The 16,999-nt window shown below is 30.3% G+C and overlaps 1 protein-coding gene across 1 annotated transcript; it reads left to right on the top strand.

Moving 5' to 3' along the window:
* The first annotated feature begins 12,680 nt into the window (after window positions 1–12,680).
* On the top strand, window positions 12,681–16,138 carry LOC110632247 (RGS1-HXK1-interacting protein 1). Its single transcript, XM_021780396.2, has 8 exons — window positions 12,681–12,914; window positions 13,099–13,165; window positions 13,279–13,356; window positions 14,086–14,138; window positions 14,336–14,472; window positions 14,554–14,618; window positions 15,675–15,733; window positions 15,835–16,138. Exons 1-8 carry the CDS (start codon window positions 12,771–12,773, stop codon window positions 15,922–15,924), a joined length of 693 nt encoding a protein of 230 aa, XP_021636088.2. The 5' UTR covers window positions 12,681–12,770; the 3' UTR covers window positions 15,925–16,138.
* The last annotated feature ends 861 nt before the right edge of the window (window positions 16,139–16,999 follow it).

Raw genomic sequence — 16,999 nt, 5'->3', positions numbered from 1 at the left:
TTTTTATTTCATCAATTTTTAAAGAAGAAGAAATTGTTTCAACAAGAAAAATAAAATGAGGCCTCTTTTCCCTAATTATTTCCTGTAGGGTCTCCAACGCGCATGGGTTGCCCATTACCAGCAAATTTTAAACAACTCATTGGGTTCGGCGGGTCCTCTCCTGGAGGCCCACCGCTGGTCCATTTTTTGGATCTGAAGAAGTATTGAGGTCCACATTTGATTGCTTGCCCAAGCTCATCCTTCTTTTTTTTTTTTGTATCATTAATTGTAATTCCCTCCTGTCCAATTTCACCAGGAATTAGATCATTAGAGTTTAAGTCTCCTTGACCCACGTCTCCATCCTTGTTATCCTCCCCATTATCCCCTAATTTCACGCCTCCATCATCTCCTGATTTGACGCCCCCATTATCTCCTGAATCCACATCCTGATTCATGGGATGTCCAATTCCGGAGGAGTTTCCATCTTCGTTTCGTCTCCACCAACCTCCACCTTCCCTACCGTGAAACGTTCCATCATCATCCCGGAGCCACCGTGCACCTATGATGGATTGTTGTGAACGCGGTCCTGCACGCATTTCTGGACCAAAACGGCGAACCGGTTTCCCTTCTAGATGTAACAAGCTAGGACAAAATTTCTCTCCATGGCCAAGGATACCACAGATGTAGCAGAAGTTAGGTAACTTCTCATAGCGGAATTCCACCTTAAACCATTCTCCCCCCTTTTTGCGAAGATGGTAATCTGTCCACAATGGATTTCTGACATCCAACTTCACCCGCACTCTTGCATAAGATTTCCAGGAACTAGAGAAATTCTTGACCTTGGTGAAATTGTTTTCATCACGCTCCAAGCATTCTCCCATCGCATTGCCCAATCGTTCCACTACATGATCTGAGTTGAACCCTGGTTTCAAACCATGAATCTGTACCCAAATACGCATAAAAAGCAGAGGAACATCTCTAGGATCGTCATAGCCATCAACTTTATCAATGAGGAGTAAATGGCCATTAAACGTCCAGGGCCCCATATCCAGCACTCTATCACGATCAACAGCATGGTAAAACTTAAACAAAAACAGACCTTCAGCAATTTCCTTGGCACTCATCCCCTCGGTAGGCCTCCATAATGATGCCATGGTCTGTTTCATAAACTGGAAACGTATTGGACTGTCGGTAAGAAATCGCCCCACAAGGCATAGCGAAAAATCTTCCTCCACAGCCGCAACCTCATTCTCCTCAAATTCAATACCCTCGATTGTATCACCATTGACTGAAAGAGATGCCATCTCAACAGAGATATTATCATCATTATCTGACATCATTCAAAAAGAAAACAAGAACTGCAGGACTCAAGAAAGAAAGAAAAGAAACAAACTCGCAGAGCGAGAAGATAAACAAACTCGCAGAGCGAGAGATTTTTCAAAAGCCCCCTTACTTCAATTGGGATGTTGATCTTTCACATTCAATTCGCATAACTTTATACTTTTATATTAATTAGAGAATGATCAAAATACACCACCAAACATATTGCTAGTCATATATTGTACATCACAAGTTAAATGTTATTCCTTCAAAGAAGAACCATCCTATAAATAGTATGCCGTTTGTGCTGTCCAAAAACTATACACTTATTTTATTTGATTAACTAGCATAATGCCCATCTGAGTAATTTATAATTTAATTTTTGATTATATTTAAATGAGATAAATTAATATTGTTAAATTAATTTTAAATTAAAATTTCTCTTCTCTTTAATGTAATTAGATTAAATTTTTACTTGTTATAATAATAATTTTTTAATTAATTTATGATAAAATTAGGTAAAATATCTATTTAATTCTTTTTATACATATATTAATAATAATTTTCATAATTATTTCGTTTGAAATGTAATAAAAATATTTTATTTAAAAAAATTTAAATTTTATAAAATTTTTATATTTTATCTTATAATTTATGTAAAACAATATTTACTGTTTATAAATTACAGAAAATGTATTAAATTAATTGAAAAAACATTATTATTTTAAAAATATATAAACATAATATTTTTTATTATTAATATAATAAAAAATTAAATTACTAATAATGAATTGAATTATTTAATTTTAATAATAATAAAAATATATAATATTATTATCAATTAAAAATAACATCCTATTATATTATTTTTTAAAAATACTATATCTAAGTGAAAATTCTTTTTTATCAATCTAATATATTTTTTATAAAATAATTCTTTGATAAAAATGATTATCACTTTATATAAATTTATAATATAAAATAAATACATTTCATAAAAATTAAAATTTTAAAATATCATATTTTTTATTAATATAATAAATATTAAAAATACATACTATTTTTCATAAAATAGATTCTATAATTTTAACACTGTAACTTTAATTATTTTTAATCATCTTTATTTATAATTAAATTTTTGAGGTAATCATATGTACAATTTATCTTTAAAATTCTACTTCTATATAAAATATATAGATAAGAGATAATTTATGCATAAAAATATAGATATTTAATTAAATTTAAAAATAATTCTATTGAAAATTAATTATAATAAAATATAAATAATCAAAATATTAATTATTATTACATTCAATATATAATTATAATGAAATAAAATATTCAAAAGTTTAAGAAATATTAACTAAGAAATTTATAAAAAATTAATAATTAAATAAATATTAATTAAATATATTTAAATAAATAAATTTTGAGAATGATAACTAACTTTTGAAAAATATAATAAAAAAATAGTGAAAATAAAAAAAAGATTTAAGAGCTTTTAGGTGAAATGAAAATACTTAGTGAGAAAAGAGTGCTTGATGTGTATTAAATGTCTCATATGACATATTATATATAGACAAATAAATAAAAACCTTTTAAATAAATTAAAATTAATTTATAAATAAATATTATTTAATTAAAAAACGGTAACAAATATTTAAATTCAATTTTTGTAACTATAAAATATTTCTTATTTACTTGGTCGTTTCAATTAAATCATCATAAGTTGACCATAATAATAACAATAACAATAATAATAAGTATTAATTAATCTTAGAAAAGTGAAATAAAAAGAATATTAAATTATTAGCATAAAAATAATATATACTAATTATAAATAAGTCAAATCTTTGTACATTATTTTTATAACTTTTGACAGAAACTATGCTTTTTGTCTTTCAAATTTTTTAATAAAAAATTTCATAATAAAAAAATAGAATATATAACAATATAATAAAAATATATATTAAATATATAAAATAATTTAAGGTTGATTAATTATATGATAGTCGATTATGAGATCATAGAGTAGTGATTAATTTTCTTTAAACTAATGGCTATAATGACCTTTTATTATTATTATTATTATTATTATTGACAGTCGAAATGAGGAGAGAAAAAATATTTTGGATTTTGTTATGGGACACGACCTAATACTAGCAAATACCTACTTTATAAAAAAAGAGTCACATTTAGTGACTTTCAAAAGTGAACAACATAGAAGCCAAATTGACTTCCTCTTAACCAGGAAGACAAATATAGCTTTATGCAAGAATTGCAAGGTTATTCCAGGAGAGGCTTTAAAAAATCAACATCGGTTAGTAGTCTTAGATGTCAAGTTTAGGAACAATTCAAGTAAAGTTAGAAGAAATAGTATAGCTCAAACAAAGTGGTGGGTGCTCAGAAGAGTAAAGCAAGTGAAGTTCAAAAATGAGCTTCTCAAGTCCGAAGCATGAAAGCTGGATGTGGAGGCCAATGGTATGTGGATACAGATGGCATCAAAAATTAGAGAAGTAGCTAGAAAAGTACTTGGAGAGTCTAGAGGACGTGGACCACCCTCAAAAGAGAGGTGGTGGTGGAATGAGGAAGTACAGCAGGCAGTGAAGAGAAAGAGGGAATGGTATAAGAAATTACCTAAGTGTGATGATAATGAGGCATATGAACAGTACAAGATAACAAAGAAATAGGCAAAAAAGGCAGTTAGTCAAGCAAGAGTGTAGGCCTTTGAAAAGTTATATGAGAAACTTGAAACTAAATAAGGGGAGAAAGATATTCATAGATTAGCAAGGAGGAGAGAAAAGAAATGTCAAGATCTCAATCAAGTTAGATACATTAAGGATAAAAAAAGAAAAGTGTTAGTGAAAGATGAGGACATTAAAGAAAGATTAAGCAATTATTTTGATGATCTCTTTAATAATAGTCAAAGTGGTAATAGCATGAATATAGACTACAGAGCAATAAAAAAGAATGTGAATTATACTAGAAGGATTAGATCTTTAAAAGTAAAGAAAGCACTCAAGAGAATGAAGGTGGGCAAAGTCTGTGGACCCGATGAAATACCAATTGAAGTGTGGAAGTGTTTGGGAGATATAGTGACATGGTTAGCTAAATTATTTAATAAGATTATAAATTAAAAAAAAATACCCAATGAATGCAGGAGAAGGAGTATTTTAGTACCTATTTTTAAAAATAAGAAAGACATGTAAAGTTACTCAAACTATAGAAGAATTAAACTCATGAGCCACACTATGAAGTTGTGGAGAGAGAGTTGTGGAACATCGACTATGTCATAACAATTCTATCTCTTCCAATCAATTTGGCTTCATGCTCGATTGTTCAACTATGGAAGCGATCTTTCTCATTAGAAGCTTGATGGAGAAATATAGAGATGTAAAGAAAGATCTATACATGATTTTTATCAATTCGGAGAAGGCTTATGATAATGTTCCAAGAGATGTCTTTTATAGAGAGTGTTAGAACAAAAGAGGGTATCTATTAGGTACATACAAGTGTTGAAAGATATGTATGAAGGAGCAACTACTATTGTGTGCACAATGGGAGGGGACATAAGAGATTTTCCTATCTCAGTTGGATTACACTAAGGTTCAGCCATAAACCCTTATCATTTTATATTAGTTTTAGATAAATTAACGAAACATATATAAGAGAGTATTCCTTGGTGCATGATGTTTGCGGATGATATAGTTCTTATAGATGAGATGCGAGAATGAGTCAATAGAAAACTAGAGCTTTTGAGAAGTACTCTAGAGTCAAAGAGCTTTAAGTTTAGTAGAACGAAGATAGAATACATACATTGTAAGTTCAGTGAAGACCAAATTAGTGATAGAGAATGAGTTAGTTTGGATAGAGTGGTACTGCCTCAAAATAATCGCTTTAAATATCTCGGCTCAATCCTTAAAGTAGATGGGTGATGTGAGGAGGATGTTAGTAATAGGATTAAAGCCGGATTAAAGCCGGATGGATGAAGTGGAGAAGTGTCACGGGAGTTTTATATGATCGCAAGATTTCCAATAAGTTGAAAGAAAAATTTTACCGTATAACTATACGACTGGTCATGTTATATGGTAGTGAGTGTTGGGCACTGAAGCAGTCATATGTGTCTTAAATAAGAGTTGCAGAGATGAGAATGTTAAGATTGATGAATAGTCATACTATACTAGATAAAGTCCATAATGAGAGTATTAGAGAAAAGGTAAGAGTGGTGCCAATTGAGGATAAGTTGAGAGAAGGGAGATTGAGACGGTTTGGTCATGTGAAGCGTAGACATACGGAGGCTTCAGTTAGACAAATAGAGCATATTATATTAGTGAATAGAAAGAAAAGAAGGGGTATACCTAAACTGACTTGGAGGAGTTAAATGTTATTATTATTATTATTATTATTATTATAGAGGGTAACATGTGATAAATAATATTTTTACATAAATAAATTTATAAAAATAATATAAATAATTTTTAAATATTACATTTAATCATAAAAGGTCTTAATTTTTTTAAAAATTAAAATTTAAAAAATAATAATTTAAATCATAAATGTTAAGATAGTATTATAAATAATAATGATAATTAAAAGAGAAATAAAAAAATTTAAATAATAATTAGTATTTATAAAATAATATAAGTAATTTTTAAATATTATATTTAATTACAAAATGTCTTAATTTTTAAAAATTAAATTTTAAAGAAAATAATAATTTAAATCATAAATATTAAGTTAATTGTAACACTCCTGATTTTTTATATATTATTATTGGGCTTCGTGTAGGTATCTCAATTCGCGGAAATTCGACAGTTGTCCGGATCTGTGAATTTCGGCATGCATCGCCTACGGAAAAGTCTCCGAATTGGATCGAGGTTTTGGCTACCCCACCATTGTCAGGCATCCCGAGCGCGTTCCCGAAGTCGGAATCGGCAAAGGTAAACCCGAACCTTGCTTTTTCGTAATTTTCTAGTGCTTAAATAGGATTGAAAATCCATAAAATATTCGTTGTAGCTTAGAAAATTACGATTCTTTTTGCAATAGCTTAGTAATATTTCTAAGGACCGCGGGGCAGAGTTTTATAATTTTTAGAGCTTATTTGGGCAGTTTTTGCAAAAATGGTCAATTATAGGGACTAAATTGAAATTTTACATATTATGATGGATGATTGATTTGATGGGCCCAGGAGGGGCTGTGTGATGTGATTGAGTTGTGGATATATGGATTGTGAGTATAGAAGTGTATTTTGAGCCCTTTTGCAGGTTGGGTAGGTCCTAGGTATAGGGGAGACTCTGCCGGATTTTCGGCACGACTTAGGACGTAATTGGTCTTTTTCTTTATTTGTATTGAGTCAGATTGTATTAAATAAATGTAATATGATTGTCGTGTGAGCTGACCTTCTTCCTCCGCCCAGCCGCCACAGTAATTTGTCGTCAAGTCTGTGAGTAAAATATTAATTTTAATTATAATTTCGATATTATTATATGTTCAGCATGCCCATGCATCACTTATATGCATATATTTATGTAGTTAAACTCTAGGCACGATTTATGTTGCATTCATAACTGTTGATGTACCATGGATGTTGTTGTGGTAATTTGGAGCAGCAGCGTGCGTTGGCGTGCGTGTGATGTGGTGTGGACTATGGATAGGACGGGGTAGTCACGGCTTGAGTAATTGGGACCCGTTCCTTCGAGGGGTAGTCACGGCTTGAGTAATTACTGGGACCCTCGATTTGGTTATTAAGTGGAAGTCCGAGCTTGAGTAATTCGGCACGGGTTGGATTTAAGAGAGCTGTATAGGGGATCAGCTCCCATATGTTATGATTGATACTACAGGGTGTGTGAGTGCTCCAAATTACCTTTTTGATGTTATGATGTGAAAATGTTGTTGATGTTGCATTTCACTCTACAGGGTGCATTAGTTTTAGATAGTTATAGAGATTATGGTTAAAATTGATATTTTACTCTCTGAGTCGAACGCTCACTCCTGTTCAAAAATTTTTACAGGCCACAGGAGGATATTTTATTCTGGGTTAACCTGCTTTTCTACTTCGCAGGTTGTTTATCAATATTTGTGTAATTTTATTTACTCCTAGAATTTCCGCATGTGTTAGAAGTATTTATTGATTATGGTCTGTAATATTATTATCATGTTGGACCTGTAAACGTATAATGATATGCATGTTTGATGGATTGGATGAGGGAGCTGAGCTCCCATTTATTATTATAAGGATATGAGTATGTGGAGGGTGAGCTGAGCTCCCCAATTGAGTATTTATTGTGTTTACAGGTCGGGTGAGTCAAAAACTCCCCGTTGGAAAGTCCATTTTATGGCCGGACTCTGTCCGTTTGTTTTCTTGATACTGGGCCCAAATGGGCCTTAGAGTTGGGTTAATGAACAGTTAGGCTTACTACTGGCCTCGGGGGCTTTAGGCTGGCCCAGGTCCTAGTGCCGGTCCGGCCCATAGGTTGGGTCGTGACATTAATATTGTAAATAACAATAATAATTAAAAGAGAAATAAAAAAATCAAATAATTCGTATAAAAGATAATATTTATGATTACTTATGAGATAACAAATTAATGGTAAATTTTCTTTAAACTAATGGCGATCAATGACCTTTTATTATTATTATTATTATTATTAAGAGTAAGATATGGTAAATAATATTTTTATATAAATGAATTTATAAAAAAAATTATAAATAATTTTTAAATATTACATTTAATCATAAAATGTCTTAATTTTTTAAAAATCAAAATTTAAAGAAAATAATAATTTAAATAATAAATATTAAAATAGTATTATAAATAATAATGATAATCAAAAGTGTAATAAACAAATTAAATAATAATTAATATTTATAAAATAATATAAATAATTTTTAAATATTGTATTTAATTATAAAAGGTCTTAATTTTTAGAAATTAAATTTTAAAGAAAATAATAATTTAAATCATAAATGTTAAGGTAATATTGTAAATAATAATGATAATTAAAAAAAATAAAAAAATTAAATAATAATTAATATAAATGAGAGTATTTATGGGATATCACATATGACAAACTTTTCAAAAAAAATATAATATGTCATTTTTTTATAAATACTTCTTTGCTTTATATATATTTCTCGCAAAGAATTTGAAGGGTACTGCTTGCATCAATTAATATCAGCTTCTTCCATATGGTGAGATTATAAGCACTTTTAATATTATCCATCTTTCTCACTCTCTTTATATGTGAACATAATTACATTTTAGTTTTTGTTTGTTTCACTAAAAATAATTTATATATAAAAAATACTATTCATGAATATTTTTTATGAAAATATTTTTCGTTATTTAGTTATAATATTAAATTAATGATATATATTTATTTCATATATATATAAATGTATTCACATTTTAATAAGATTATCAAAGTTAAAAATAAATAACTTATTTTTTAAAAAAATGAAAGTCATTTTCTTTAAAACTAACTTAGTTTTTCCTTTAACTAAAAAAATATTTTCTGTTGATCAATTTTCTTGAGTGTCTCAAACGTCAGAAAATACGAAAAATATTTTTCGTGAAACAAATAAAACCTTAATGATTATTCAGTATATTTAATATACATACATCATTAATTATAATTATGTAAAATTTATTTTATGAAAGACTCATATTTTTACGAGTGATTAAGCATATAATATTGAGAATGTTATAAAATTTTTCAATTACATTGTAGATTATATTATTTTAATTAATTAATTATTTTAATTAATTACATTATAGACATGCTTACTCTATAAACTAGTAGCATGTCTGAGTGTTACGCAGGTTTACATAATTAATATTGACAAAAATAATTTTATGCATTTTAGATATTATTTTAATTATAAAAAGTTTAAATATTATGAAATGAGTGATAATAATAATTAGATTATGATGAAATATAAATTGTTTTCATGTATAGTTAAGAATTTCGCATGTGATATTTTTTTTCATGTTAATTATTTTATAAATACATTTATAATGTATTGTGAAATTTTATGCACAAATTTTTATTGTCCTTAATGATTTATTTCTCATGAATTAAATTACTGATTAATTTAATATATTTAATAAAAAAAGCATAAAAGTGTAGATAAATTATATATATATATATATATGAACAAGTTTCATTAATTAATTCTTCTTAATTTTTAACCTAATTATATTAACTAGCTTCACTTTTATATGAGGGCTGCATATTGTGCTTGTTAATTACTGAAAATCTTCCTTTCATGAAATTAAGTAAATTTTGATTTTGGTTCTTGTATATCTGAAAATCAAATGATCTTGTTCATGCAGTTTTATAATTAAGCAAATATTATCTGCAGATAAAGTTGATTTGTGATCTTCATACTTTTACAGGTATGTTTTGCTTTTGTTGATTTAATAATATTAATTTCCTATTTTACTAAAGGGAACTCTTATAATTGAACGTATCTCCAACATTAATTATCAGAGTTTAGCCAAATTTTAAATAATATATAAGGATGAAAAATAAATTTAATTATAAGAAAAATATTGAAATATATCTTAATTTATAATTTTATTTTTTTTCAAAATTTAGCAATTTTAATCATTATAATTTATTAATGATTTTACACTTCAATCCTTAATTATAAACGTTAACATTTTAAATTAGAGAGCAGTACTATAATCAAATTTACTTGTGCTTTAATTTTTAAATATTGGTATATCATAAGATAATTTTTAAAAAAAAAAATAAAATTATGCTTTTCATTAATTGTTGTTTAGGACTAAAATTATTAGTTTTTACAACAATTAAAAAAAAATTATGTTTTAAAGCAAATTTCAGTAATAGAATTACATACTTGTGTTCATGCAAATGGTTGTTTGACACTCTTTCTGGAGAAATTATTTTGATATATTAATGTATTCTGAATTATTTTCCAAATATTTGTAAAGAAATTATTTAGCGTATTTATTGAATGAATAATGAATTAATAATGGTATTGATTATAATAAAATTTATATGAGACCTATCATGATTAATAGTTATAATTAATCTATTGTACATTCAATATTGTACAAACAATTAATTTTAAGTGCTTTCTTAAATGTTGATATGTAGGAGAATGCTTTAATTAGTCTGTAATTTTGAGATAGACTTAGAATTTTTTTTTTTTTTGGATAGACTTAGAATTAATATAACTTACTAACATCATAAATGATCTTAGAATTTTGAGAGCAAATATAACTTACTAACGTCATTCCAAGAGAAGATTGTCCTAATGCTTCTACACATTATCTTCATCGAGCTTATTACTTGTACAGACTATACTTGTATCTCTTCACAGATCTTATTTTGGGATTTTCCGAGTTGAAGGATAGCCACAAAATCATTTCTTCTGTCAAGTCTCCGAAAGAAGCCTTCGAGCTGGTAGAGGTTGAGCTTGGGTTGATCTACGATAGGATCTACACCAAGGCATTCTTCTTTTATTATCGACGGCGTCCCTTTCTTCGCTTGGTTAGCTTCTTATCATTGGTTACTGCGTGTTTTGTCTTCTCAACCATCATTCACAAGGACCGTCACCACTCCGAAGTTGACATTGATATAACATACATATTACTGGTTGGAGGTCTTGTTTTGGAGGTTTATGCGCTGGTGCATCTCATTCTCTCTGATTGGACAATTATTTGGTTGGTGAAGAATTGTGGAAATCCACCTCATAATTTCATCTGTGATGTTATTTTAAATCTTCATGATACTTTCAACAATGGCAAGAGGCGGTCAGGAACCATGGCTAAACACAACCTCATAAGTTGTTGCTTCAAAACCAAATCCAAATGGATGAAGTTTTTCTTCATTGATAAAATATTCCAGGATATGGACATAACTAGGAAGCGAGTGAATGATGTTACTGATCTTAAAGAATCAATCTTCAAGAACCTTCTAAACAAAGGCAACCGAATTATAAATCGGGTCGATGGCGGTTCACCAGAGTACGTTGAAGAGATACCAGTGTTAAGTGATGATGAAGAACAAGTCCCAGCGGTGATCAGTGATGATGGTGGAGAGGCACAAGGGTTATGTGCTCAATTATTGCATTCATTTTCTGTTTTTCAGAAACAAAGTGCTCCAGCATGACGAGAGTCTTTACTGTCTCGTAAACGAGATGGTCTGCTTGAAGAAAGGAAATCAGCACCAAAATCTTATGGGTTGGAAGAAACTGAATCATTTTTCCATAACATCCTTATTTGGCACATAGCTACAGATCTTTGTTATTATGGTGATCTTGACAATTCAGGAAGATCACCTGATAACGCAAAATATGAAATCAGCCAAAGCTTATCCGATTACATGTTACAACTTCATCAAGAATCCGAAAATGTTGCCAAGGGGAAATCGTCTTGTAAAGAATGCATATAATGATACGATTTTGGAAGACAAATGCAAGAAGACATTGTACAGTCATAAGGAAGCTTGCAAGTGTTGGCAGCCAAGTTGAAAGAGGAACATAAGGTACTAATTCTTGCATGCCATCTTGCAAAGGAATTGCAGAGAAAAGAATTCAAGAAGAGATAGGATGGAATAAGTGAAATATTGATAGAAATGGTGTTTCATGCAGCAAATCATTATGAATGGAGATACCATGCTCAACAACTAAGTAAATGGGGAGAGTTTCTTACTCATATCTGCCTTCTTATGGCACATATTGGTTTAAGCGAGCAATTTAAAGAATTTGAATTCCAAATGCCCATGATCCTTAATATATACATACACTAGTTGATCAACTGCTACACCTTAGATGCAGTTAATTTAATAAAATAATTACATATTTTTATTTTTATTTATTTTATAGTTTTTAATGTTGAATTAAATTAAATAGATTCACTAAGGGTGAGCTTTTGAATTTCTTTTTTAATTTCTTTTTGTGTTTTTCAATTGAAGATTGCATATATTTGAACGTAGTTTACGATTAGCAATTAATAGCTTTAATATTCTCTTTAGTAATTATAAGAATAAAATGAAGATTTTGTTTATGAATAATTTTAATTAAATTATTAAGAATTAGCACAAAACTAGCCCACTAATGTTATTGTATATTTTATAATGTAAGTCTTCTTAACATATTATTGTATTGAATTTAGGAGAACGTTTCATTACTTAAGAAGTGGAAGTAATTTCATGACAGAATTAAAAAAAAAAAATCAAAGTTTAAAAATAATTAAAATTAAAATTATTTAATAATAATTATTTATATATTGAATTTGAGATATTGAGAATCATGCGATTCCCCTTGTAAAAGAAAAATGTCGTTAATTTTTTTAGAATATATTCTCCTAAGTAAAAGCTAAATATATTACCCTAAGTAAAGGCTAAAATTTACTTATTAAAAAATATAGTCGACGGTGGTGGCAGAAGACTGCAGACCATATTATTTTCTGGGAGGATTTCAAGAATCGGAGAGTAGGGATGGCGGAAGAAGGAGGCAATGGAAAGGGAAGTGAGAATTGGGTGGAGGATCTTCAGCGTGCGGTCGTCCAATCGAAGGACTCAGCCATTCGCTCTGCTCGTTCCTTTCAACAAAATTCTTCTTACCATCTTCGCTCCTTACAGGTCCGTTTCGCTTTTTCCTCTTTATGTGAATTCCTTAATCTTGGCTCTGGGATTATCCAATGCCTTTTTTCTTCAATTTCAGTTTCTGGGTATTTTTATTTTGATATGAAGTCTGTACTGTTTAAGCATTCAATCACTTTTTATGCATAGTTTTTGTTCTAAAATAAGAGTCGCCACTTCACAGGATTATCTGCCACAAGCAATTTCTCAGTTCAAAACTTATGAAGATACCTTTTTCAACAGAATTAAAGGTAATTTATGATACTATGACGTATGGTTACCTTTCTCATTCAGAGAAATTGTTTTCACTGAAAATGATAACTCTAACCAAACTTATTATTATTTTGCTAACTTATTTGTTCAGAGGAGTTGATGAGTGCAAGGGAACACCCAGTTGAGGCTGTTGGGGTTGCTGTAACAGCTGGTCTCCTTCTTATGCGAGGTATGAACTAGCTCTTATATGTGTCAGGATACAACTAAGATTTTTTAGGAGATAGTCTACAGACAAACTCATGATACTTTTATTGTTAGTGCATTCTAGTATTGGATCTCCAATAACTAATTGAAGTTTGATCTGTCCGGAAAAGTTAGCATTACACTGAACAGGAACTTGGGCTTAATCTTGGAAGGGGAAATTTCAGGCAGGGTTGCAAATTAGGTGCATAGTTTAGAACTGGTCTTTTTCACTAAGGCTCCAACTGCAAAAGGGCCTTAAAAATCTCATTTAATTCATTTGACTTTTTACAAGGCTACTAGAAACGTAAAAGCAGGTTCTTACACTTGAATGGTTTATTATTAAGTTCATAACAATTAATAATGAAATCTTCTTCCACCTTTCATTTGGGGGAAATTTAGTTGGCCACAATTCCAGCAAAAAACATGGGGTTGTAGGTGACTATTATCAGCCATCTGGATTTGCTTTGTCTTTCATAATCTTGATTAGGTAATTGATGACAATATAAATAAGATATTTCCTATACCTTTATGCTCTTGCAAATATTAAGAGCATGCATTAATTTTTGGGTCTTGATTTTCAATTTGATCTCCCATGCATATGTTTGTTTAGCAGAATATTTGGGTTCATATCTTTTTTCTTTTTCTTTCCTCTTTATAAGTAAAATGAAACCACATCTACATAATTGCTGAAAAAGGAAACTACATCTGTTTACAGGCCCTCGAAGGTTTCTGTTTCATCATACATTTGGTCGACTTCAAAGTGAAGAGGCAAGCATTTTTTTCATTCTGTAGAATCTTACGTTATCCTACACATATGTGACTGAGATGACATTTACAAATGAACTGCCAATTTAACTGGTTTACCACTGAATTTTCTGATTTTTGGTTTTTAGGGTTTCGATGTTCATTGTGAAAGGATGGTTCTTGCATATCTGATATGTTGTTGTCTGTTTATACACTTGCAGTCAAAATTTCTTAAAGCTGAAAAGAATGTAAAAGAGTTGAACCTTTCTGTAGATTTAATGAAGAAGGAGAGCCGAAAATTACTTGAAAGGGCATCTCTGGCTGAGAAGGATATGAAACATGGCCATACTGAGCTCTTGTATAGTGATTTTAAGTTCTATTGCATTCAGCTATACTTTATTGACCGTCTCAGTTTATTTACTCAGATTTATATCTGTAGGGATGCTGGAAGTCAAATTCAATGGCATGCTAAATCAGTTTACAAGGTTGAAATCCAAGTTGCAGGTATGCATGCTAGACTTTTACTGTTTCCCTTATTATTGCTGATGGGTTCTTGGCGCATTCCTCTGTTTTGGCTGTAACTCATGCTGCCTTACGGTTTTTTACAATTGTGAAACCTTCAACTTTAGATTGGCTGGATTGGGAATCTAAAAACCAAGAATTTTTTAGTTCAAATCATATAAACATGGTCTAATGACAAAAAGAAAAACAACTTTAATATTTTTTTACTATTATATCCAATTTTTTTAATCTTATCAATTTGAATTGTAAACTTTAATCCGTATTAATATTGTATACTTCATTAGTCTTTTGTTTAGCTTTCTGGTAATTTATCAATGCGGAGGCTAACCATGAGTTGTGAGTCTCACTGCTGATAATGAGCTGATGTGGCGTGGATCCACCTCCCAGAGCATTGATAGCTACCAAATTGAATGGACTATTGCCAAATAGGATTGCTGCTTTTAAGTTATGCTTCGAAAGGTGCAGTTCTTGCCACATCAACTCCTTAGCACAGTGTAAGACATAATTCTAATTATGTATCTTAAAAAGTGAATAGCAATTTTTGAACACAAAGTTAAGAGAAAAAAATGTAATACTAGTTAAATTTTATGAATTTGATAAAATTGAAAAGAATTGGTTATATAATAGTAAAAAGTGCCAAAGTTCATATACATGAACTTGATTGAAGTAATATAAAAAATAAATTGAAATATCTTCTTCATTTTAAATTCCCTATCCAAATGTAGCCTTAAAGAACTTTGTGGATTACAATATATCATGTTCCAAGCTATAAAAAGGCTTTGTTTATGGTCATTGATGGAAAGTTTGGCACTGTTATTTTCCACCTAAAAGGTTTTATAGCTGTTAGGGGAGAGTTATGTTTTCTTTAGTGAGCTATTAGGCATTAGCCCTTGATAAGGGTATGGGAAATAACCTTGGGTTTGGGTTTAAGTGTGTTGCACTTGTTAATCAAGTTGCTATGCATGTGGAATAAATGCCAGCATATTTTTAAAAAGAAACTCTGCAATTGATGATCCCATTTCGACTTACTTGTGTTAGATTTGATGGATGGGCTACGAGAAATCCCTGGAAGGGAGGCTTTGAAACTTCGAGCAGAGGTAAGTTAAACATCTTTTTATCTTCTTTTGACAATTTCTAAATGCCCTTGCAATTGATAAGCTTATTGAAGGTGCTTTGTTTCCCTCTCTTGATTGATTAGGTTGCTTCTATGGCATCACTTTTGAAGCAGCATAGGACTGTGCTGGACAAACAGATCATGAAGATTTCTGAACTAGGGGTTCCTGTTTGATAGCATATAAGTGATCCTTGAGGGCACCACTTGGGGTATCTGTATTTTCTTACTTTTAATTATTCAACACCAAAGCATGCTCATGATGAGAGAACATGAGATTTTTCCTTTTCCAAAGTTGCAATAACACTGGAAACAATGATTGTAGCTTCAAATGGTGCATTTTGTGAAATTCATTGGTTAAACTAATTTATTAACAAATATTGTCATCTTATATTCCATTATCGTTTTAAATGTAGCACTGAAGAACAGTTAGCAAGCAGAAGCATTACCTTTTCTTTTTGATAAATGGTTAAAAGTTTTTGTTAATGATCAAGATATTTACACTAGAGACCTGAGCACTAGCTGTCCTAAAATCTGCGGCAATGCAATATAAACAGTTATGCCTCTCTGTCTCTCTGCTGATAGTGTGAAGACGAGAGTTGCATGGACTGCACGGCAATGGAAATCTCCAAAATTGTGGGCTACTTTTTGCTCAATGACTACTGATGTCTGTGCCCCGTAGGTGAATCCTCGAAGGCCTTGAGTAGCAGGAATATTAGAATGGAGTCAAAGGACGTCCATTGATCCCTCTGATATAACAAAGTATTCTTTTTTAGATTATATTTGTTTCATGGAAAATATTTTTCAAGAAAATATTTTCTTGTAGTTTTGATATTTGGAGCGCTTAAAGGCAGTTCATATTTTCTCCAAAAAAAAAAAAATTTGGGAGAGTAGCAGCACTTGCATCCTTCTTTATAAAGTTCAGTTGGGTCAGTTGGGTCTTGGTTCTAAACATTCATTCATCTTTTACGAGAAAAAAATTCTTCCTTCATCATTAACATGCATCCTCTACCGTTAAAATCAAGAGAATGAACCTCATGAAGGATAATTCCAGGGCTAACTACTCAGGAGACAGGTGGCTTCTAGGAACCAACACTTGCCGAGAAGGCAATGATCCTAATTCCATAGCCAATCAAAATCAAACCAAAAATCATTCTGTGTAGGCTTGAAAACTTGGATGATATCATCCGAAAACTGCCTTGATTTTAACATTTGCTTAATCTGGTCATGGAGGCCGCTTCGAATTAAAGAT

Source organism: Hevea brasiliensis, chromosome 15, assembly GCF_030052815.1.
Source record: "Hevea brasiliensis isolate MT/VB/25A 57/8 chromosome 15, ASM3005281v1, whole genome shotgun sequence".
Taxonomy (NCBI): Eukaryota; Viridiplantae; Streptophyta; class Magnoliopsida; order Malpighiales; family Euphorbiaceae; genus Hevea; species Hevea brasiliensis.
Note: the sequence above shows the minus strand (reverse complement) of the source record. Positions and strands in the feature narration are given on the sequence as shown.